At 37.0% G+C, this 26,069-nt stretch overlaps 1 protein-coding gene across 2 annotated transcripts in view; it reads right to left on the reverse strand.

Annotated features, from left to right (window-relative positions):
* SLIT2 (slit guidance ligand 2) overlaps positions 1-26,069 on the reverse strand; it is a 383,481-nt gene that overhangs the window by 346,191 nt on the left and 11,221 nt on the right. For both annotated transcript variants that reach the window (XM_043438885.1, XM_043438884.1), the window contains exon 4: positions 21,677-21,748. In XM_043438885.1, coding sequence (XP_043294820.1) covers positions 21,677-21,748 — 72 coding nt within the window. The remainder of the gene's footprint in view (positions 1-21,676; positions 21,749-26,069) is intronic.

A 26,069-nucleotide genomic window follows, 5' to 3' on the forward strand; every position in this document is an offset into this window, starting at 1 on the left:
GCTGAGCAGGTGGAACCACTGGCTTGGGCATGTGTATATATAAAGGCCCTGCGGACGTGAAAAGCAAGGATTATCTTGGGAACTGCGTGTGCTCATGCAGCTGAGCGCAGACAGAGAAAACGAGGGTGAAGAAAGTGGAATGAAGCCATTAGGCTGTTAAGAGTCAGGAGAACGGAGTCCAAAATGGTGGTCCGATGGAAGTGGCAGTTAGGAGGCCACAGGATGGCGGGAAAGGAGAACCACAGACCTGACTGAAGACTTCCGGAGGGAGAACGTGCCCAACACACCCCGTTTCCTGATTGGTTTCGAGCTTACGCCTCATTTGCATAGGTGTAACCAATCAGGCCTCAGGGACTGCCCAGCAGAGGAAACAAGGGATGTAAAAAAGGAAATGAAAACCGGCTAGGAAGACCCCTGCAGAGGTTGGTCCACTGTCATGTCTCAAGACTGCACTACGTGCTGCTTGCTCAATAAACCCTGCCTGCTTGAGCTGTCCTGGCCTATTGCTTCAACTCTCTGCTGCAGCTATCTAAGGACCCGGGGAGAGAAAACTGACCTAACACAGCTAAAGAGTCTGAGGTGGGTAAACGGGTCTCAGGCCCATGAAAAAAGAGGCTTCATATCTTCACTGTTAAGTCATGAACTAAAAGAGCCCTTTCCCCTCTGTAGGCAAACTCCTCCCTCCCCTTCTCCTTTCCTTCAACAAACACTGACTGAGCATTCACCAGTCTGCCTCCATGATGTACTATTTTGGATGCTGAAGGTACAACAGTGAAGAAAACAGACTGACTCTCTGTCCTCATGAAAGTCACATTTTCAAGGAGGAGGCAGGTAATGAGATCTGTAAAATGTCATAAATGATATCTACCTCACAGGACTCCTGTGAGGAACAGAGAAAATTGCATGAACATAGAGTTTATAAAATGTAGACTCTTGTTTATAAAAAGACTTTTGAATCTTTTCTTGGGTGTACAAACTTAAATGTGAAAATCAGGCACCTAAGCAGATTCATAATGTTAAGTATTTATAAGTGGAAAACAGTAATATAAAAGAGTCAAAGATGAAATACAGAAATTCTGACCAAGAAAATATAACTACTCAAAGCAAGCCTTACATAGATTTTATTTTTAATTACCTCAAAAACCTGAAAGGTAGGTTTTATTATCCCTACATGTGAAGATGGAGCACAAAGTAATCAGCAAACCTAAGATGTTCCAGTTTTATGGACCTAAACTATAAGTTGCTATATCAGCAATTTTTCTAAATTTCTATAGGAAAATCAAATGAACAATTAAAATTTAAGTTCCTAACTGTACCAGACACTGTTGGTTATTTCCTCACATCAGTCGGTGCCTCTTCCTCAATCCTGATAGAATCCTAATCTGATTCACTTACCTATCCATCTGAAAGACCAGAGCAGTATTTTAAGTAGTTTAAATCAATCACCATATGCCATTTCTTTGGCAACTCTTGGTCTATAGTTGTAGACTTTAGACCTAACTTTACCTAAGTTGCGTCAATGAACTGAGATAAGGGATACAGAATCTACTGGGCAGGGGGGAAATATCGCCTCCCTTCTCTCTGTTCTTTATTTTCTTCTTTTTCTCTCTCCTTTCTTTTTTCCTCTTGTTTCTACTGCGTATGAACCAGAAGAATTTCAACATGAAGCCCTAAATGACGGCCATTTTGAGAATAGGAGCAAAACCTTAATATAACCTGCCCTTGAGGATGGAAAAGTGGAGAGAAAAAAATGAAAAGCTATCTCTGAACTTGCTCTGTGAGTTCATAATTTTGCTTATTATTAAAACCAGATTCAGACAGGTGTCAGTTACTTGCAACCGAAACCATATAACTAATCCACAAACCACAAGCACTTATTTTCTGTATTTAAACAGTTTACCTCATCTTGAGACATCCAACATTGAATGTATTTAACATTGAAGAGTTCTTCCAAAAGCATCCACAATAAGCTGGCTGACATGAAATGTTATCCTGGATACAGAGCATTTCAGAAATAAAGTGAAATATTCTAATTCCCAAGCACATGTGTACAGCACATGAATTCAGGGAAGTGTCAGTGTTTCTAATAACCAGCAATATTTATTGAGAATTTACTAAGTGTAAGGACTTTGCTGATACCACAAACTCAATCTTCACAGCAACCCAGTAACATACGTAGTGTATTATCTTCCCCTAACAGGCAAGGAAACCAGGTTAGAGGAGAGTGTTTCCCACCCAGCACATTGCTGAAACTAGAGTTTGAATCCTATCCCACAAAATCCTGGCTCTCTCCACCACAGCATGCTGATTCACGTGCCATTTATTTAAATTCTAAAATAAATTAACATAATAACATTCCCATAATAAATATGATAGAAAACAACTGCTAGGCTGTTTGTCTGGACACTGGTTTAACAATCTGTATAAACATGCTCTAGTTCTGTCAAATATTAACTGTTTAAAAATTGGAGACACTATTACTGATTTTTTTTAAATATTTTTTAAGACACAAGTTTTCTGTTGTGATGATAGAAATGTGACTTGGAGGAAAAGAATGTAAAATCCTTATTAAATGTATCTAATAAACATTTATCAAGCTCCTATTACATGCTCAGTAATACAGCATGTACCTTGGGAGGCATATAAATGAAAAAGACTTAGAACCTGCCACCAGAAGCTTGGATTTTAGGAGAGAGAGAACAAAATCACTATGCTAAAAGGCAACTGTTACATAAAACTAACAGAGGCCTAAGAAAAACTATGTGGTAGGGCTGCAAAAAGGGAGCAGGCTCAGATTAAATTCTCCCAAAAAAGCCTCAGAGAAGAATTCATTTGAATTCATTATAAAATCTTCATGTAAGCTCATTTAGTCAACAAAGCAGTCCCAACTTTGGGCCAGGACCTAAGGTGATAGTAAGATAAATAAAATATGACCTCTGCTATGACAACCTCTTGAGACATAAGGCATACTATCACCAAAAAGGGGGATGAGAAATATTCTGTAAGGCAGTAAAGGAGAAGGAAGAGGGATAATCTGTGTGAGGCTTCTGTGACCTTTAAATGGAGAGCACTGTTTGCCTGAGGCACTGAATTAATGAGGTCACATTTTTCCTAGGTGAAATCGAGGAGGGTTTCAAGGTGGAGGCGGCATGATCGGGCTTGTGAAGAGTGAAGAGAAGTCTGCCTAATGAAAAGGACAGGAGAAATAGCAGAAGCAGAACTCCACAGGCTCAAGAGTAGCTGACTTCAGGTGTGTAACTCTTCAAGTATAAGATCAGGGAATAAGAATGATAAATTGGGACCACTGAGGAAACTTAAAGGCCAAGTTGGAGTTTAGACTACAGACCCTGGTGACTGTAAAAGTTTAGAGAAAAGTAATAGTTTTACTATTTATCAGTCTAACTACATTGGTCTAGTAATTCAGCTAACCACTGTAGGCTAGTTATTTCATTTATCCAATTGAGGCAGTGATATGTATTTATAAGAGTTCCTTTGAGAGTAATAGGGAAAGGTTTTGCTAAATCTAAACTGCCATGCTCATAGACCAAATGAGTATTGACTGGGGGAAGAACCTAATCCAAGCTGTGCTTTAAGAAGACAACTCTGGATGAAGAAATTTTGGAGCAGAGGACCCTAGCTACAAATTAAACTAAAGACAGGGAAAAGGAGAGGATTGATGGGTGCAGCTATCAGAAGGTAGAATCAACAGAACTTGAGAGTGGGGATAAAGGATGAGGAAATGAGTCAAGATGACGCTAAGCTCCAGGTCTTAAGAAGTGATGGACAAATGGAAGACAGAGGGGGACAAGCGCTCTAAGCACCTGTGCACTGTCAACAATGCATCAAACATGGTAAGGATTTAAATAGATTATATGGATCATGCCTTCTATGACATTTTTACCGAAAAGAAACTCTTAACTTTAGTCCAGTTAAAACACATGGTAATAAGCTTTACACTGTAGTCAAATGCCAGCCTGCCACTGGGGCAAATTACTTCATCTCTTTGGGTCTCAGTTTTCCCATCTGTAATTTGGTTCCCTTTTATATTAATGAAAATCAACCCTGAATATTCATTGGATGGACTGATGGTGAAGCTGAAGTTCCAATACTCTGACCACCATTGGAAAAGGCCCTGATGCTGGGAAAGATTGAGGATAAGAGGAGAAGTGGGCAACAGAGGATGAGATGGTTGGATGGCATCATCGACTCAATGGACATGAGTTTGAGCAAACTCCAGGAGATAGTGAAGGACAGGGAAGCCTGGCGTGCTGCAGTCCATGGGGTTGTAAGGAGTCAGACACAAATGAGCAACTGAACAACAACAACATATTGCTGAGGATCCAATAAATAACTACTGATACAAATGAACCGCTTAGAAGAGCTCCTGGATCAGGCACTGAATTCATGAGTGTGACAGGGCTGACCTCAACCTTTCCACCCTCATCACCACCACTTCCTCCAATCAGGAAATATTTCTCTTTGTGGAATGAAGGCTATGTTAAAGTAAAGCTCCAAAGCTTCTACAGAGTTGTTCAGCCTATGTCCAGCTATACACACAAAATGTCAGCATGTTTATCCCATGAAAAAAAAAAAAAAAGGAAAAAAAGGTGCTTTAATTTGGATCAAGAAAATAACAGGGTAATAGGGTCTCCTGAGTTGTTTGTACAAGCTACAACTAAATCAAGTTTAGAGGCAGAAGACACTCCCTGGGTGCAAACTTCAGTCTGTCTGCTAAATGGTCTATCAGGCCAGGATCTGCAGAGGAATGTTAACCTTTGCTGCTGTTGATGGACTCAGTACCAGCCCAGGCACAGGCTGCATCACTGACTCAACTCACTAGCTCTCCCTCCTTGATACACTTCCCTCCCCAGATTCCCAGCTGAGCTGTCGTGATTCACTGTCTCTGTAGAGCCGGATTTGCTAAGATAAGATAATGGCCTTTTATGTGCAGGCGCTGTGAATTCCTCTCCACCCCTTGAACAGGGAAGACAATTTAAGTGGAAAGGAATAAATTGCTGGATTTAATACAGTGACCAAACACAAAAGCCTAATAAAAATGTCAGAAGTACATGCTCTAGAATGGCAAAGAATTGTAGAAGCATACTAAGTGTGTAAGCTGTGCCTTGGCAACCCAAATAAGGATACAAAATGATGAGATGAAATTTGCTGCCTCAAATGCTTCCTATTATTTTAGCAATTTCAATTTTGTAGTAATTCTGTAGCACTATTGCCTTATTTGCAAATTAAATAAAAGCACACACACAAATGTGTAAAATATTCATAAAGAATTTATAAATACTATCAAAGATATTGTAGAATAGACTTTTCTAGATTCTCAATATTCACAGTGAGGAAACTGGTACAAAAAGCCAACTAGGTGTAAGTGTGTGTCTTACATTGACATATGACATGCTGATTGAACAAGTTTACTAATTGCTCTTCTCTTTAAACTTAAACACTATCAAGGGAGAACAAATGCAAAAATAATAAGAAGTTAAAGCTTCAAATGCTTTCTGTAGCTCATGTGGTATGAAAGATGACTATGGATCATCCTTTGTACTGTCTGCACTTTTATTTCAGCTTACAAATATTTGCATGCCCACTATATGTGAAAACTGCTCTATGGTGAATAGAGATGAAAGTGCCTAAGCTCTAGAGGGGGATACAACCCAGGGAGTGGATTTTGTTAAAAAAAAAACTAATAAACATAATATATAAACTATTGATATTTCTACAGTATACTAGACAGTCCAATTTCTTGAACTCCCTTGGCTACAGGCACATGGATTAATCACGTTAAAAAGTTAAGTGAAAACACCTGCGTGTTGGCAGGTCTCACCGTCTGGTATCGCACAGCCAGAGGAGGGACCCCTCTACCCCCTTGGGTGGTGGCACCCCCTGAATGGCAGCGATCTCCGTAGACAGGAAGGAAAGCACTGCCTGGTTAGTAGCAAAGCCTGGTGGGATTTCAACATTCCAGAAGCAGGCATGTGAAGACAGAGACTGCCATGCAAATGGAGAACTCATGAAATAAGTAGGAAAAGAGAAGCAAAGAACAAGCAGCATGTGATGCGTCACTGAACAGTTAGGTTTCCCGGTAGGGGGCGGGGGAACGCAGACTCAGCCAAAAAGCAATAACAAATCATTTTAATAGATGATGGTTAATGTCTGTTTATTTTTCCTCAACCTATTCAGGAGCTGTTGTTATGAAAAATATTTACCATCAATTGAACTCTGTGGCAGATGCGTTACATCCTCATTTAATCCTCTCAGTGACACTGATGCTCTAATTATCTCCACCTTAAGGAAAAAGATATTGAGGTGGAGAGGTTAAGTAATGTGCTCCAAGTCACACAGTTAAGAAGTGTTTCAAGTGGAAGCCAGGTTTCAAACCCTGATAATCTGTTGCAAAACTTATATTCATTCATTCAACCAATATTTCTTGCACACCTACCACTATGCTCTGCCTTCATGAAACTTGCATTTTAATTGATAGGGAAAGACAACCAAATAATTAAAATACACAGTACGAAAGATGGTGATGGAGAAAAACAGGGACATGGGGAGAGAGGACTGGGATACTCAGTTTCTTTACACAAAGGGAAACCCAACTACAACACAATGGATTCTTTTTATGCTTTTATTAAATCTAAAGCCACATAACATTGAGAATGTGTTTGTAAATATTGGATAATTTGCAGTGATTATTTCTATTAAGCCCATTTCATCAAGCTTTGAAGTAGGTTTGTTTTAGCTATAACGTGGTGTTTTCTTTGATATCTTTTCCCTCGATATTTAATATAAACAAGGATTGGCAGTCAAAGCAACATGCCAGGGGAACTAACAGAAAGGGAAAGCACCACAATTTCAGTAATGATCAGTATAAGTATCCTGTTGAGAAGCACCAATGTGGTATATGTAAAAACTGAAGCTTCCAATACTATTAAATTTTTTTCAAACCTAATCTGTTTTGTCCTTTAGTCCTTAGAGACATGGGTTTTGGTCAAAAATACTGAACATATGAAACTCTACGTTGATTTCAAAGTCCGTTAACCAAATACAAACCGTATATAAAACACTTTCAGCTTCAACAATCTCTGTGGAGTGAGAAAGACTCCTGCAAGTTCACGCCCAGCTGAGAGGATGCAAACTTCCCTGTGTTGCTGAAGAATGCTATGCACAGCAGGCTTCAGATGTTACACTGACAGAATCAGGGAAGGGAGAAAGAGTCAGGTGATGAAAATGTTTTCAGTCATTAAAATAGAGTTGAGTCACACTCTGTGTGATGGGATTCCCTTGTAGCTCAGTTGGCAAAGAATCTGCCTGCAATGCAGGAGACCCAGGTTTGATTCCTGGGTTGCAAAGATCCCCCCTGGAGAAGGAAATGGCAGACAACTCCAGTATTCTTGCCTGGGAAATCACACAGACAGAGGAGCCTGGAGGTCTACAGTCCATGGGGTCACAAAGAGTCAGACACGACTGAGACTCAGCACAGCACAGCACGTGTGGAACAGAGAAAGTCAGATCCCTTTGTAAGGATTTTGATACCTTAGCACTGGTATCTGTCTGTGTGTGTATGTATGTGCACATATAGCAAATGATTTTATATACAACACACATACATGTAAGCAAATATCAGCCTTAAGATATCAAAATTCTTATGCAAAAGATCTAAGTTTCTCTATCCCTAGAGTTAAGAAAAGAATGTCATGTTTACTTTCAAAGGTGAACTGAAAAGAACAGATTTGTCAGGCCAATGCATTAAAAAAAAAAAAAAAGTTGTTTAGATCACTGTGTTGGCACCAGAAAAATAATATTAAATTTCAGCCACCCATAACTAAAATAGTTTTTATTTTTTTAAAGAAATCTCAAACAGAATTAACAAAAAGCAGCTATCTTTTGGAAGCTGAGAAAAAGGAGGATCGTATAACCACATAACACTGCGAAACAAATTTTTTAAGTTAAGTGAATTTCTTCATCACAAGACGCCTTGGAGATTAACACACAAACGTCCACTGCAGTCACTGCAGGGGATGTCTTTCATTATTTCCTGACACATTTGATTACAAAACTTTGCTCTCCCATCACTGCAGAGCACACTTTATGAATCACTGCTTTGAAATACAATACGTACAAAATAATCAGCAGAGCCATAAATACAAGGCACTAACATAATATACGCTTGAGAACCGGGGAGAAGAGCTCTAGTTAGAAAAGATCTAAATCTGAATTATCTTATAAAAATACAATGACAGCAAGTACCTTGCAACAGATATCACACTGATGATAGGGATATAGCATTTATTTAGAAATAACTAAACCTCTAGCAAAACATGTTTACTTACAGTTATTCAACTTGATCATTTAATTTAGAAAATAAAGCAATATCTGGACTGTATTATTATTGATTTATATCATTATTCTCTCTTTATGGTTTTTGAACGGGAAAGAGTTGAAAAATAACATCTGTCCATTTTAATAACATTCCATTATATGTATAGTTCCTCTTTTGCCCCTCTGTCATATTTAACTTAAGTCCTTCATCTGATTTTGATCTAGTATCCCATCTCAGGCAACAGAGTGATATCCAACAACCCAGAAAAGAACAAAAAATAATGTTGATAACAATGGCACTGCCCATTGTGCAATACTTCATTGTTAAATTGACCGGAATAAAAGAAAAATTCTTCCAAGACCCTTTCATGTGAAAACCTTGCCCTGAAATAAGCTGAGTGATACACTTTGTGATTTTTAATGTAATTATTGTAGTTACAAGTATTAGTCTTGTTCCTCCAACTTGGTTTTTTTCAAACACACTATTTGCTGCAGTAACTTCCAGTGTCAACTAAATTCCAGAGGATTACATGGTGGGTGGGGAAAGGAAAAAAGGTATTTCCTTTTATCAAATATAACTATGTTGCTTTCTCATTCCATCACGTTCCTCTCTGTAATAAAAGAAGAATCCAGGGTGGTCACTTGGAGTACCTGATTAACAACTTTTCTTGAAACTATTCATTAGGTGCGGAATTCATTCTCCTTTAAAGAGAAGGAAAGAAAAACCACACCAACCCTGAGAGGGAATCTGTCTTTCAGAAACAGACTCCAGATTTCAGTCGCCTTCAGGATATTCAGGCGCTATACATTCTAATCTTCTCAAAATATAAGGAAAATTAATTGTCCAGGGTGCACAATGCATTTAGTAGGGCGAATTACAGAAAATGAAGGTACCAGCTCACAAACCTGCTAAAATTAAAAGATTATAACACAAATATGAACATAAAAACCTATGTCCACCATTATTCTTCCTTGATTTGCCTTGTTTATTTTTAATTCATTTCCTCATGCCGTCAGTTGTGATGTTTGAGGGACAGGAGAATATTGAAATTACTTCAGTTATATACCACTTACCTCCTATTGAGGGATTATCATGTATCAGGATTGGAGAAGGAAATGGCAACCCACTCCAGTGTTCTTGCCTGGAGAATCCCAGGGACGGGGGAGCCTGGTGGGCTGCCGCCTATGGGGTCACACAGAGTTGGACACGACTGAAGCGACTTAGCAGCAGCAGCAGCATGTATCAGGATAGTCACTTAATACTGCATAACCATCAAATTTCCTCCAATTGTTTTCTGTTTTTTTTAACCTAAGTCTTCAAACAATTTACATTTAATAGCAAAGTCATGCAAAATGTAAGCAGGTTATATTTGTTTAACACAGAAACTGCTTTTATTTTTTTTTAATTGCTAATAGGAAAGAGAACAATCTCAAAATCATTCATCCACAATTTCCTCACCTAATTCCTGGTTTATTACATGAATAATTCTACCATTACAATTCTTTCAAGTAGTCTAAAGAGTTCTCCACACATTTTTGAAAACAGAGCTAGAGCAAAGTTTTTATATATTTTTATTTCCTCTTCTTCCTTCAATTATGTCTGTGCATTTCCTAGAGACCAGGAGAATGTGAATGTGAAACTCGCTCAGTCGTGTCCAACTCTTTGCAACCCCATGGACTGTATAGTCCATGGAATTCTCCAGGCCAGAATACTGAAGCAGGTAGCCGTTTCCTTCTCCAGGGGATCTTCCCAACCCAAGGACAGAACCCAGGTCTCCAGCACTGTAGGTGGATCCGTTACCAGCTTAGCCACCAGGAGGCCTTATGCTAAATTCTTGTCCCTCTTTTACCTGAACTACCAAATACTTTTACAAGCCAAGGAAAAAAGTGTTAGTCACTGAGTCGTGTCCAACTCTTTGTGTGCCCATGGATTTGTAGCCCACCAGGCTCCTCTGTCCATGGAATTTTCCAGGCACGAATACTGGAGTGGGTAGCCATTCCCCTTTCCAGGGGATCTGCCCATCCAGGGGTCAAACCCAGGTGCTCTGCATGGCAGGAGGACTCTACCATCTGGGCCACCGGGGAATCCCAAAAAACTGGTCCTCAAATCAAGTACCTTTGCTTAGCATCTGCAGCTAGTGAATAGCAGATTCAGGAATATAACTAGTATGTTTTTGGACTTATGATTCACATATTTTATATTTCATTCCAAATTCAAACTACTGTTAGTGTCTTTTTCAGGCTAAGTTCCATCAAGGATTCACTTGGAAAGTGTTTCTTAGTCAAACTGCACTAGGCTAAATGCTATATATAAAACAAGGACAAATATAAGGCAGGAGTCTTGGCAAAGCTCACACACATTATTAATAGAATATAATGCCCAAGACCACATTATGTGAGGCGGGTAATAAACATGGCGACTTAAATAATAAACATCAAAAAATAAAAACAATACTGAGCACTTAACTATTGTCATACATCATATTAAGCTTTGTTCATGTAGTGAGTAACTTATTCTATACAACATTCCCATGTAGTAAGTTCTAACCATCATCCTCATTTTACAAGGAGAACCAGGGCACAGGGCAGGAAATTGAGTGACATTCCCAAGTTTACCCATTAAATGATTCAAACTCTGGCAGTCTGAGTCAACAGTCTGTACTCAGAACCACTACAATATAATTAATGATCATAGAGGTAACTAAAGCAGTTGAGAAAGGTTTGATAGAGGAGGTGAGGCTTACATGAGGATGGCAATCTTGCTACTCTAAACTGGAAGCAAGGAAGGAATCCAAAAATGTGCTGGGAATGTCCAATCATTAACAGGAAAATCTGCTTGCCTGGGACACAGCATATACGTTGTGACAGGCATGGGAAAGCTAAAGTGATAATGCAGAACTGGATTGTCCTGGGTACTGAAAGTCCGGCAAGAGAGTTTCATGCAAAAGGGAAGTTAAAATTTTAACTCCCTAATCCCCACAGAGTGGACTAGAGTACTTCTAGATATTATATCTTCCAATCTCTTGCATGCAATGGTTTCAATGGAATGACTACAAAACATATTTGTTACATACAGTTAATTGTTTGCATTTAGATAAGTTACTCCTGTTTTTTAAGAAGCAAACTTTGAAACTTTATCTAAAATAAATCCTGAAATCTTTTTTATTGGTTTCAAGTTAGAGATTCTAAATAACTAACGCATAAAATTTTAACACTGACTTGTTTTCAATATAAGAGCATATCATTGCTTTTTTAATGTAAAAACAACATATTTATCTGTTAAATGAAATTTCCCATGATTTCTCTACATATTTACTCTTCAAACATTTTTGAGCATTCACAAAATAGCTGTTTCCCTAGTTCTCAGTATCCCCATTTCCAACCACATGCACACACACACACACACACATCTGCACACAACACCTATCTGGCTTGGAATTTCAACTGGTAGAATGAACTATATCATACAGAATATAATAATCATCTAGTATGTTAAGTAACCAGATACTGTCACTCTTCTCTTTCTCTTTCATACTTTTTAACTTCTGAGCACTTTGTGTTTTTAACTACCTCAAGTCAAAAGGTGGGTATATATAAAGGAGATAACATTTAAAGTAGTATTCCTACTTAAGGGGTTTTGTTACTAGACTCTGGATGGAGAAACAGCTTTGGGAAGGAAAAAAAAAAAACAACTCAGTGTGAGTTAAAAAAAAAAGTTTTAGAGAAATGCTGAAACTTGATAGAAGTAGAGAAAGAACATAACACTGTACAAAGTGCCTACGTAATGCTCGGTAGTATTTTGTGAATGAGAATATAATTCTCAGTTCAAAGCAGGGCTTTCTATTAAGAGATTTCAATAACATTCAATACTCCTTGCACTCTTTTACCATGAATAATACAGAAAGCAGGTTTTATCCTGAGGCACTTGAATTTAAACTTTAAAAAATGGGAATAAACATTATTAGTTTCAGTATGAATAAAAGCAGTGTACTTAAAAAAACTACACTATTATGGTATAATCATTTATGGAAAAGTTAAGAAAGATTTCACTTTAATAGCAAGTAACTTAGTAAATATTTTAAAGTACTTCACAAGTCCGAATACGAAGTTGCATATCTAGATAAAATGAGAGGAGTAACAGATATAAATTTTAATAATAGTTTTAGAAAAAAAGTGTTACTGAGTATTCAGCTGCCCTTGACAACTGCCCTATATTTTCCAAGTGTTATAAATTTGTCTGAAGACCACTCTTTTTTAGGTAATTGTATTTATAAAAGATCAAGGATAAATGAAGGCATTTGATAATATCAATCTTTTAGCAATTAATGAAGTTAATTTGAATTTTCATACTAACACTCTCATGCTTTCTACTGTTTATATATAAACCTTTTGCATCATATGATAGTAATGATCTCTAACTAAATAACGATGCTAATATAATAACAGTGTACCTTTTTTGTCATAAAATTTGCTTGAAAATGATTACCTATTTTGACACTGATTCTTAAAAAAAAACAATGTAACTACAGTGTAGCTTGAAAGATGTATAATGCATATATAGTTAGTATTATAAATGTATTACACTTCACATAAACTAATTGGCAGTTTCCAATGTTCTACAGCAGAAAGTTTAGAATGTAAATTAACTAATATTTAAACGACAGATGTTTACGCAGAAATAAAGTGTTTAAGACATATTTTTAAGATCTGAATCTAGAAACTTTTTAAATAAGCACACCAGATTTAAAATGTAATTTAAATTAATATTTTAGGGGAGAAAGGGTCAAGGTTAAACTGTTTGTCTTCCTTAAAAAGTGTATAATGTCTTTTGTGTCTCTACTAACAAAAAAGAAATCTCAATGAAACTCGGATATTAAAACCTCCCAGGAAACCAACAATAAAAGCTGCTAAGAATTTCACAACTTTTTTTCCTTAGGTGTTAATTAAATGATCATTTAACACTGCAGTGTAAACACAACATTTTCATCTCCTGACAGCACAGCCTATTATAAATCCGGGGTAATAAAAGTCTCGGTGTTAATGCTCTGAACCAAGTTCCCACCACATTCTAAGATGCCTTGTCGTGTCTAAGGTTAAGCATCTCGACACAAAACAAAGCTTGCTCCTACTCCACTTGCAGCGCAATTTTCCCATCGCCCAGTGACCTAGGTAACACTTGGAGCAATAAAGAATAAATTTAATTTCTCCAGCATTTTGTGAGGATTAGGAACAATTGTTGGCTTGCAATGACTTTTTATCCTTGGATTCTTTTCCTCCAGAGCATTCCTCTGGTCCTAAAAGAGAATTCTGATGGTTTAAGACATAGAACAAACAGAACTTTAAATTAGGCTTTTTTCAATCAATTGGAACTGTTGGAGGGGAAGCAATCAACCTTCCTCTGTGCTGTTCTCAGCTATTCACATACTTCAAGCTTTAATCTTTCACTAGTAGAAGAAACCTATCATGACGGGGCAAAGCTATCTTCCCATTCTGTTTCCAGACTTATTTATTTCTCTTTTCTTTAAGTTGTTTTTTTTTTTTAACACTTAAATCAAGTTGCCATACTTAGCTGTTCACATTCATTTGGGGACATTTCAAGAGGCACAGATGTTCTCTTAATAACATTTCACTCCACTATGCTATTCCCTAGACCACAGGTCCCACCAAAGACTGGACTTTTTACTCTTCATTTCTTCCCTCTCTAGAGTTTAAGCTTAAACTGTTGCCCCAAGTTTCTCATATCACAATTTATCAAGTGTTTTAAGGATAATTCTCTTTAAACAACTTCTTGATAGCAATTAACTTGGTTGTGGGTAATGAAGAGGACATATACCACTTTCATCTGAGGGCAAAGCTTATGTACATATAAAAAGAATTGGAGTTACAATAAAAACAAAACAAACATAACTTCTGGCTCAAACCTATTTCACTATCAATCATCGTTTAAATGCAAAGTGCTAAACAGCTTGCAATTTGAACTGTATTTTGACAAAATGCTTAGTCTAAAAATCCATTGAATATCACAATGCAGCTTATGTAAAGGTGGCAGGATGTTTCACAGGTCAAATCATACTTTGAATAAGCTCAATGGAACGCTTCTCTTATATTGTTTTTAAACTGAAATTTTAGTTAGTGATAAAAATGTACTTTAGCAATGCAATAAATCTTCTGAATAACTTCCGAAAGAGTTTATCTATGCCTTAAGGAGTTTACTCAGCATTTTCCAACTGGATTGTATTTTTCCTTCATTTTGTTATTCAGGACAACACATCATCAAAATAACAATTTACTATGTGAACTAACATAAATAGTTCCTGAGTCACAGCCTCTTTTTCTATCCTTGATTCATTTTATATAAGAATTTTTAAGTTATATGAATCATCAACTGGAAGCAGGTAAGAGATCTCATTAAGAACATTCTGGCCTTAATATACCTTGTGTTGCCAAGTAAGGAGAAATGGAATGGTGCAAATGCACATTTTATGCTAATCTGCTTAAAAAGTTAACGTGGTTATGCTTATGCCTGTGTTATTACACTAAGAATAAATGCAAGAAGAAACATGAAAGTTCTGACTGTGGGCAACTTGCAAGGACATCTGTGTGACTATTACTTCGTCCCATTTTACACTGAGAGGACGAGAACTCCACAAGCAATTCTATCAGACCAGAAAGTTGACAATGTTCTTTTGAATATAGAATCTATATTGTGACTTGATATATTCCCAGGAGATAAATGTCATCCCTATTTTATAGAAAAGAAACCTTTGCTCCAGAAGTGTCCATTGATTTACAAAGATAGCAAAGCACTAACATCTGAGTAGGCATTTAAACACTAGTATTTTACAATATTAGTAAAATATATTTCTCGCAAAATAGATTTCAGTATCTCAAAATGTAATGTACATACAATAAAATTAGCTCAACAGAACGAATACCTTATGGTCACTTACTCGAGAATTAATACTTATATAAACTTCAGTCACTAAATTATAATCTTGAGATTGCAGCGGCAATTTTATGATTTACAATCAAATTTTAAAATATTCCCTCCTGATATGTGTTCAAAATCTTTTTGACATGAAAACCATATACTTAAATTCATCTTTCAGAAAAACACACTCAGTCTCCATGAACTCGGAAGGCTTTAATCTACATATTACAGGTCAGAAGTTAGTAATGGCTGAGGTCCACAAATGCCACATATTATGTGGGCCACACACCATGGCAGTTTTCTCCTCGGCATGGATCACAGTATTCACAGTATTTACACTCACTGGCAAACCATGAGTATTTGCTGGTGGAAACAGAAACATTTACATTTGGGGAAGCAACTATTTAAACAAGTGCACTTGAGTGGGAAAGACCTTCCTGCACTTGACTTTCCTACGCCAGGAACTATGCTGCGGATTTCACACCCAAAAAATCTACTCTGGCAACAGCAGAAGCCTGCCAATTTCTGACGTTCTCCAGCAAAAGTCTTCTATTAGATCCCTTTAAAGTAAAAACTTCCCATGGGAGGCCTGGCAAAAATATCCAAAAAATCTTAATCTTCATTGTTTTTATAACTTCTAAATCATACTATGGCACGTTGACTTAAAAGCAAAAACACAAGTAAGCCCTGTTCAATGGCTTGCTTTTTTTTTCATGGCAAGAGAGAGGGGCTACTCTGAAGTGTGTCCAGGTAACAGCCTATGAAGAGTTTGGTCTACCTCTTAAAAACAAACCTTTTGTCATATAACAGTAATATTTTTAAATACTACTTATATATCTCTGCTTTTTAAGTAGCAAGAAGAGAGTCCCTTGGGCCCAATAATAATTAATACACTACTTAATAAATAATAAGGGACTTGGGGTTTTTAATCACTGACAGTTAACACTTTCCTAAATGTTATCTCTCATACAGGTTCTTTGTTTTCAAAGATAAAGAATCAATCTGTTCCCCTTAGATAGGTGTCAGTGTTAACGATACAAACAGTGTATCCTTGCATCAAATGATGACACAGACACACCATCTTGAAGAAGTTTCATTCTCTGCATCTTAAGCTTTCTGGCAGTCTCGGCACCAGAGATGGGAGGCAGCTATGATGACAGCTCCCTAGATGAGTAATGATGTAGATCTGGCGGGACAGCGGTAACCGTGGCAACTGTAACCTGCAATTCCTGCATTACCACCGCTGGATTTACTGCGGCAGGGGCCAAACAGGCCAAGAGTAAAATGAAGCAAGAAACTACACACCTGACACCTCCAGGAACCCGCACTTTAATCAGAGCTGGCAGAAATTAACTCAGGAGGAATTCTGACACAGGCAGCAGGGCTGTCTTCTGCTTTTATCTTGGAATCCAAGAATCCTGAGACTTAATTGGCATCAGAGAACAGGGGCGGGGGGGAGGGGTGCAGTGGTAGTTCTATACAAGTATAGTATTATAGTAAATTAAGATATTTTTGCTTAGGTGGAAAACATCATTTTGATTTGTCAGTGCATACCAATAGACACTTCAATGTTTAGAAAACCTAAGGGGACAAACATTAATGAACCAAGGTATCCTTTAAATTTAATTTGGTTCCCCATTATTCATAATGCCTTCCCAGTGCTACTGTTTGCTCATTCAAGTTACAAACCCTGAACCCAACGGAGATTTAATTTAATACATCAAACACTTACTGAGAGCTTTCTAAAGGTCAAGCTTTATACTAAACCCTGAGGATATTTAAAAAAATATATTTGTACTGCATGTACAGCAGTATTTATATGCATAATTACAGAAAAAGAAAACTAATCTACTAACAATAGACAAGTATACTAGTGGTTATATCTGAGCGGGGAGATCATGAATAATTTATACTCCCACTTTTCTAGTTTTCTGAATTATCTAGATCTTTATAACATTAAGCATACTTACTCTTGTAACTCCTCAAAACCAAAATCAAAAGCCAAGGCTCCTTCTATAAGAAAGGAAAGGAAAGGAAGGGCAGCTTCATCATATATTCGTTATCTTTCCCAAATTAATTTTTAATTTAATAGAAATTTTTTCTCTTAAAGAATTGTAATAATTATCATCAGAAAAACAATTTGGAGAATCTGAGATCCTATCTGACAGCAAATGAATTGTGACCTGACCAATTGAATTTATTGCTCAAAATCTGTTTATCTCAGGTAAGGAGTCACTAGGCCATAAAAAGAGTCCTTGGCTTTAATACTACTACTTATAATGCTAGATAATTTAGTGGCTCCAAAGCTCACAAGGGAAACACCACTTGTTAACTAGAAATAAAGAGTTTTCATTTAAAGGAGCAGAAAAAATGAATCACTGGAACCTATGTATTTATTTTCATTTGTTAGCTTTGTTTTGTCTCAAGAGATACAAGTGAAAAATGAGTTTCTGCAACGTGGTTTGGCTACTTAAGCTTATGTTAGAAGTCTGGGTAAATATAATAATACTCAAAGAAATAAACTGAAAACCACAAAACAAATATTTATAACCAAATGCTTAACCACAGAACTACCAATGAAATGCCTCTCTAATGAGCCCAGATGAGGAGCTGCAAACTCAGGCCGAAAAGTGTGAATCACTCACTGGCAAGTCACCATAAAGGTTATACTTTTCAGGAAGATTTGTATATGCTACTCATAAATTTCCATCATAAGCAACCATTTCAAACGTCACTGTACTTCTGTCAGTTAACCCACTCTGAATTGCTCTGAAAATCATGTTCTCCACTCTTAATAAACTGATAACAAAAAGCAATCCTGGTTTTCGAGGAGGAGCCAAGTGAGAGGATGGAGAATCGCCATAAGTAAGAAAACTCTGTACTGTCTCTTTTAACCTCCAACCTATGGCCCTTCACTTTTCTTTCTTCTTTACTTACACTTCCCATCTGTCAACAAGTGCTTGTAATTTTATTACACTGTCCTGTAGTTTATGCAGAGTTGGTATTATTTTACAGAGTTCTGTTAATGGACTGGATAAATGGTAATGCTATTTAAACTAGTCTCCTGCTCCAGCACACACAGCTGCAACTGTACTACTATTTCTGAGCAAACATCTTGACCTGAACACGGAGTGCTCTCTCAACCCGTCCAAAGAGAAACTGGAGCAGACAGCAAAGGAAAAGCATATTTGGCCGCTAGCAGCAACTAACCGTGTCGAATCATAATTCATATACAGTGTACCCTCCTTTTCTTTTATATTGCATTTAGAGTTTTAAAAAAACACATGTGTGCTTCTTCACCTGGCATCTCATTTTCAGCCAAGAGTCAAATGGTGATTATTCCTTACAGAAGCACAAAGAAAATCTGTATAATGTCCAGTGGAACAGACTAGATTTAATCTAAGCAAACAATGATAAAAACCATTGTGTGAACTATGAAAATAAGTAAGTTTTTCATCGATTACGTATCCAGAAACAACAGTATTAAGTAACGGTAAAATATAAAATAAGTTAGGAAAAGAACTAGAGATAATAAATTCTAAATTTGTTTCTTTCAGGAATTCTAGATGAATATGGCTCTACTAAATTATAGAGTAGGGCAATTGTGTGTGTGTGTGTACTCAGTCACTCAGTCGTGTCTGCCTCTTTGTGATGCCATAGACTGTAACCCACCAGGCTCCTCTGTTCACAGAATTTTCCAGGCAAGAATACTGGAGTGGGTTGCCATTATATGGTGGGCAACAGTAGCTCACTTAATATGCAAATTAGCCACCAGTCAAATTTTCCCTCTCCCAACATATTGCTTGTCCAAAATCCTGTATCCTTTGTCCTGTCACTTATCCTTCTTGTGAAATAAAAGTTCATTTTTAAAAGAAGATTTTAAAGGACAATTTTTGCATGTAGATCTGTGCAGATTTTTCCATCTGTTAGAACATTTGTTTCGGGTTAGCTACTAGGCACCTGTATCATATGAAGAATACTTGAACTTGAACCCATCTTCTTGGAAATTACACTAGCCAGGGAGTTAACTTCACAAGCTTTTGTTCCTTTATTTATTACATACTCTTACTGGTGGTGGTTTAATTCATTTAGTGATCATCATCATAAAAAATTGGTCACATGTAGCTGATAACTTTCCTCTCAAGAAAAAGATCATTGTTAACCATCCACTACATCTAATTCGGGTGAGACAACAGTGCCTCAACTCAAAAGAAGATAGATTCCTGTTTTCTGAGGCAGAAAAAATGTACACCTCTTAAGTTTTCATGGGTATCCAGTGTCTATGTCAGTTGTCAAATCCCAGTCAATATTGAACACAAAGCCATCAAGCTCTAACTTAAGGAAAATCAAAGCATTTGAGTCCTTATAGACCCACATCAGAAACAAAATTTTATCTTCCATTACTTCCCAGGGGAAATCCTTTGAGCCAAACAGGCACATTATAACTCATTTTCTAGCTGCCCGTTTTCCCCATTTTTTAACATGCTTTTAACTCACTAGAAGATGTTGCCTTAGAGTTTCATGGGTTCTGTTTCTTTCATTCACTTAAGGATATAAAGTTGTCTCTTCCAAAAAGTAACTTCATAAGGTTATAAAATCATAATATAACATAAGTGAAAAACCTTTGGCCCACTACATGGTATTGTCAAAGGAGGCAAATGCTAAACAGAACATGATCTGCTGATAGGGGATTCTGCACTAGATTATACCACCCAAAGAAAATTAATCCAAATACTTTCCAACTAAAAATCAAACATTCTAGTTTCTCAGGGACAGTGTTAAAGTTATTTCCTACATTTTCCCCTCTTCAGCTTAACAATTTTAATTCTAGCTGTACCAATCATTCCATTTAAATTGTATCTTCACAGCCACATAGAAAACAGACAATTTTCTAGACAATGTGGATTGTTTTAGATGCACATTGTTAGCAAAGTAGCAAATTAATTAAATAACACTCATTGTATACTAGCTTTGAAATCAATTCTTCAACATCCCCACAATCAAAAAAAAAAGTTAAGGAAGAAAGTAGAATACTATTAAAACCACTTCTGTATCCATTCTTGGAAACGAAGCACAAATACTTAAATATTAATTTATATTCATCCACATAATCTTCATAACAGCCTACATCCAGTGTCTTTGGTAAAAATAGTCTTTAGAGAATTCTTGTTAAAAAGGCAGTCTCAAGGTTTCTTTATTTGATTCTTTTAAATTTACCTAAATTGAGCCAATTAATCAGCAGGGAACACAAAGCAGAAGAGAAATACTGCTAGGCGACTTTGGCTATCCTTAGAGGAATAGAATCGGAAAGTCAGACTCTAGAGACAAGACCTGGTGTGTAACTGGCTCTACCTTGGCCTGCTGGGAAAATTCTCTCCACAGTGAGCCAAGGTGTCAGGAGGCCCTAACAGAGATCCTAACAGAGATACAATGTGGGGGAGGGCTGTGGGAAGAGATCCTTCCTACTTCTGGAATTGATAACAACAATACTGGTCGAGTAGGTTATGAAGCCTTGGCTACAAAGTCAAGGTCCTCACTTTCCCCACAAGCTCCACACGTGGGACTTTGCAACCATACAGGTGGAAGTCAAGCTGAGCAATTTATTCTGTATATCCCAGTGATTTTTCACAACATCCACAAACATTGATAACCATTGTATTAATTTCCCCAACACTTTGCAGTTTATCTCCCATCCGCACAAAATCATTCATATGGCTAAAAACCTACTTGTAAGAGCTGTCAAAAGTGTGTTTTCACCATTGCACATTCGGTCACTGAACAAGCATTCCAGGGAGGAAAAAACTGATTCTGCCTAAAACCCACATTACACTCCTTTCAAAGAAATACTTCCATTAACAGTCGATGACGTATTTGATATGAAACCCTCTACAGTCATTCATATCATGGAGTTTGGAATTCTGGCTTTAAAAGGAATATTTAAGAGGAAATTTACAGTCCTCTATAAATACCTTATAATAGTATTTCCAGACTAATAAAGACTACTTGAGTATAGAAATGATATAAAAAAGGCAGACATTAAGAATCCCAACTTTACAAGAATACACTGCCAACTTCCTCTGGAAAGGAAGCACAGTGGCAATCTTTCCCTTCAGAACTTAATCAAAAGTTTCCATAAAGAAGTTACGTAAATCTCCTCCTCAAGACCAAAAAAGAATAATACAACTGCAATAACACATACATGAACCAATAAATGCTAACCAACTACAAGAACTGGAACCACTGGAAAACCAATCATAAGTTTCAAAAAAAGAAGAAAAGAAAGGCAAACTTTTAATCCATTAATCTACTGGTGAATAGATTCCAGGAAAGCACAAGGAAACAGATCCAAAATACATTTAATAAAACGCAAGGTACTACACAGAGCAACAATAACTATTTCTGTCTACTTACAGCCTGTATAGCTTCGAAGTCCCAAGAAACAGCAACTCAGGAAACAGCTGAAGGTGATTTCTGTTTAAACGCCTTTTGAGAAAAACAAAAACAAAGCATATGTTACATAGAAAGTACCCAACAATGAGACTGTGACTGAGTAGTGTCATGCCTCATCCTGTATTTCAGAAAGAATGAAATAACATTCAAGAGAATTCAAGCATTACAAATCAAAAGTTGGTTACACCTTTTGTTACAAGATTCTTTAAAGCAAATTTTCCATTGTGCTTACTCAGATGATGGTTACTGGGGCCTAAACTCTATATCCACAACCCTTGCAACATCAGTCAACCAGCACAGACGCAATGAAAAAGGCTTTCTGGACTTGTTTAGCGAGTATGTATGTTTAGCGAGTTCAACATACAGCAGAAATACCGTATTAAATGGTGCCCTAAAATAATTCATATTCTGTCCTAAATGACCTAAATCTTCAGCCAAGTCACTGAAGGGAGACAGAAATTTCAATTTTTTTTTAACCTTTCCATTTAGATTCACAAAAATGTATGAGAAAGTGTCAGCATGATTTGTCCCTCTAGGCAAAATCAGAAGAAAACTTCAATCCACAGTTCTTTACTCTCAACTGAATATGGCTGAGTTATAATTAACAGTGAGGGCAAAAATGTTGAAGTAATGTTTTTCCTAAAAATGTTTAACTGATATTGGGATATTTTAAATATTTTAGAAGAGAATTTGATTGCAACCCTAAATCAATTTAAGCCCAGGAGCCTGGCGAGCTATAGTCCATGGGGTTGCACAGAGTCAAACATGACTGAAGCAACTCGGCATACACGCACTATATAACCAAGTTCTTTCGGACTATGAACACTTAAAAAGAGTGGCAAATTCTAGCCCCAATGTACGAATTTCCCAATCCCATTCATTTTAAGTGTACAACTTAACATTTCAGTAAAAATAAATGTCTAGCCTTTCTTTTTCCAAATTCAAATAAAATGATGACAAGATGATGTAAAATGCACCCTTAAGTGACTTATAAGTTGTTGGACTTCCCTGGTGATTCCGCCAGTAAAGAATCTGACTGCAATGAAGAAGACCCAGGTTCAATTCCTGGGTCTGGAAGATTCCCTGGAGAAGGGAATGGCAACCCACTCTGTATTCTCACCTGGAGAATCCCTTGGACAGAGGAGCCGACAGGCTACAGTCAACGGAGTCTCAAAGAGTCGGACAAAACTGAGTGACCAACACAATACCTCTAGAGGAGAGTAAAGACGTCCAGAGAGTAATGTCACACTGAAGATACTTGAGGTGTTTCTTGTCTTAAAGAAATTTATGTTAAGGGGACAGGAAAAGAGGGCATATTAATCTTACCCCCTTTTAAATGATAATGTATTTAAACGGTCATCAGATGGGAGTGGAATTACACTCATTTAGCCTCCAGAGAGTAGAAATGGTGCTAGTAATTTTAACTTTTAAGAAAGTATTGATAGATGATTATAACGAAGATCATTGTAAGTATAAAAGATGTTAAGAAATGAATAGCCTTAGGAAGCTTTCAACTCATTTTATTATTATTATCCACATTATTCAAGCAGAGGCTATGTATTTTCTCCCTGCAACAATGTAATAAAAATTCTGCATTAGGTTAAAAGTTGGACCAAGTGAACCTCAGAACTTCTTCCAAGTCTAAAATGCCATGAGGCAATGATGATTATGCTTACCATCTTTTGTTATATAACTCATATTATTAAGAGGTTAGTCATCTATAGATAGATGCTCAGAACTTAATAAAACGTATATAGCTCACAAAAATGTATGTTGAGACAATCAGAGGTAAAATCATAAAACTAGTAGTGAAAGTGTAGACTTTTCACTTAAACTAATTTTGTTTTGTTTTGTTTTTTGATGAATAAAGCACACAACAAGATTAATGTAAAGTGAAATCAAAAGCTTTTATTTTTTTCTTTGCCAGGCATAATTCTAAGGTACGAGTACTGCCAGAGTCTACTATCATACACTTTCAATAAACTATAATTTAATCATGATCTTGTTATATTTATGTCTGAAAAAATAATTACAAATATTCACAACAGTGGTAATGAGAATTCTTCTAGGAAAGACTCCCCATTTTCCAGAGAGGCAATCCCAATTTTTAAAATGACAGAGATGTGCTTTCATAATCTGATCCAAACCACTGGAGAACAAACATCGTCCGTGATTCTCCAACCAAAAGAAGGACGTTTCTTCAGGTCCCCAGTCCTCACAGAGGGAACTCTCTGTATGGAGTTTTCCCTTTTCTCCAAAGGGTCCTTTCTAACATCCTCTGTGTAATTCCCCTGGTTCTCCTGCATAAAGGCGGTTCCTCCCTTGTCTGTGTCTGCATATGCCTCTAGTATTTGATAAGCAAAAGTGCCTCACACTGTGTTACTCAAAACATTTACTCACATAAATGTCTGAGTCCCACTACACTGTAAGCTCTTCAAGCGTAAAGACTACGTGCTGGGTGCTGAGTCGCTTCAGCCGCGTCTGTCTCTTGGTGACCCCATGGACTGTAGCCTGCCAGGCTCCTCTGTCCATGGGATTCTCCAGGCAAGAACACTGGACCCAGGGATCAAACCTGCAGCCCCTGCATTGCAGGTGGTTCTTTACCACTGAGCCACCCAATGGGGAAACCCTGGAAAGACCATATCTATGTATTCATATTTCCTTCCCTCTTCCTTGGCACTTACTAGGTTCTTAGGAAATGCTGAATAAAAACAAACTGCACTTTGCATTTTGATATAGTTTGGCAAAACCCCAGCATGTGCATTTTATGTTCAGCCAGCTTTCTCCAGACATGTTTTCTAACATGGCATTTCTAACAGGCATTTCTACCTGCCTTAGGTTTTATGCCCCTCTCCAGATACTCAAAGTCCCACCACCAAACCTGCTTTCATGAGCCCCATAGAGCAACTGCCTCCTTTCCTTTAACTTCCCCCTGTCATGCCTTTCTCAACATAATCAGAAACTGGAAGGAATTCAATATGTTGAAACAAATTCAGATATCCAAGTGACTGAGAGCTGCCACTAGATTATGTGTTAATGGGTCCACACAATTTCAGATATTGTAAGAAAGAAGGCAATTCAGAGAGAGTGCAAGCAGTGTCTTTTCTCACTTTTTTTCTTATTCTTAAGAGATTCTTAATTCATTCTCCAAATAACAGTTAACTTACCAGGTGACAGTCAGTGTTCTGAGAAGTTCACATGAACTATCACATTCATTCTACCCCATAAGTAGGTGCCATTGTCCCTGGTATTTTGGAGGGAGACACAGAGCTCATAGAAAGTAGAGCTAGAACCTAAATTCAGGTGGCCTGACTCCAGAACACACCCCCTGAATCACTCCTTTCAAAGAGACACAGTCTAAACATTCCTAAACAATAATTCAAAATAATGTAATCCTCAACTTTCTCTTTCAGCAATCTTTCTTTTTTGGGGGGAGTAGGGAGGGGAGGTTGGGGCAAAACGTAGTTTTACATAGCCCACTTCTTAAAAATCTATGAATGAGTCACCTGGAAATAAAACATCAAGCTTTATTTAAAAAGAAACTAGCTTTCTAGTCAGTGCACTATTTTAAAGATCTATTTAAAATACCTAAAGTTGAAATAAAAATGAAAATATGTATAAAATATTTTTCTTAAAATTCAAGTAATTTATCACTATATTATGAAAATTATTATAAATGATCTTAATGTGTCTAAACCAACCATGTGTATCAAGCAAAGTAATGTCATATAAAAAAGGGCAGATAACAGATGAAGTGATAACATGCATAGAAAAACAGTATGACTGCACTTTTTTAAAAAGAATACCAATACATTTTTGGTTCTTATTCTTCTAGTTCCTCTTCCATCAGTACCAAGAATAAATGGAAACACAAACATTACAATAAAAAGTGAAACTCTTCCAAAATACTCAATAAAGGAAAAAAAATTAAGGCAGAGTTCCTCTGTACAATGACCAGGAATTAGATCTTTAAACTAAAGAGTATTTTTTAAAATCCAAAATTATGTTAAACACTATTAAGGTGCATAATAATTTCTAAACAGAGCTGGAGAAAAAGTTGCCTGGCTTCTTCCAATACTACAAAATACTTCTTAGTAGCTTGAAGAGCATCATAATAACTCTAATGCATATGTGTTAAAGAAGTTAAAATCTGATGGTCCAAGAACAGATAAACAGCATGTAGTGAATCAAAGTAATCTCAGAGGAGGATTTATGGAACCAACAAAAATTAGCAGTATTAAGCAGATCAGGTGGGTCAATTACTAACTGTTCCAGCAAGGATACTCAATTGTGTCCAAGGACACATAACAGATTCAGTGATATTCAGCTCCTAGGTCATCACTAACTAGATGGA

The sequence above is a fragment of the Cervus canadensis genome, chromosome 19, assembly GCF_019320065.1.
Source record: "Cervus canadensis isolate Bull #8, Minnesota chromosome 19, ASM1932006v1, whole genome shotgun sequence".
In the NCBI taxonomy this organism is placed as follows: domain Eukaryota; kingdom Metazoa; phylum Chordata; class Mammalia; order Artiodactyla; family Cervidae; genus Cervus; species Cervus canadensis.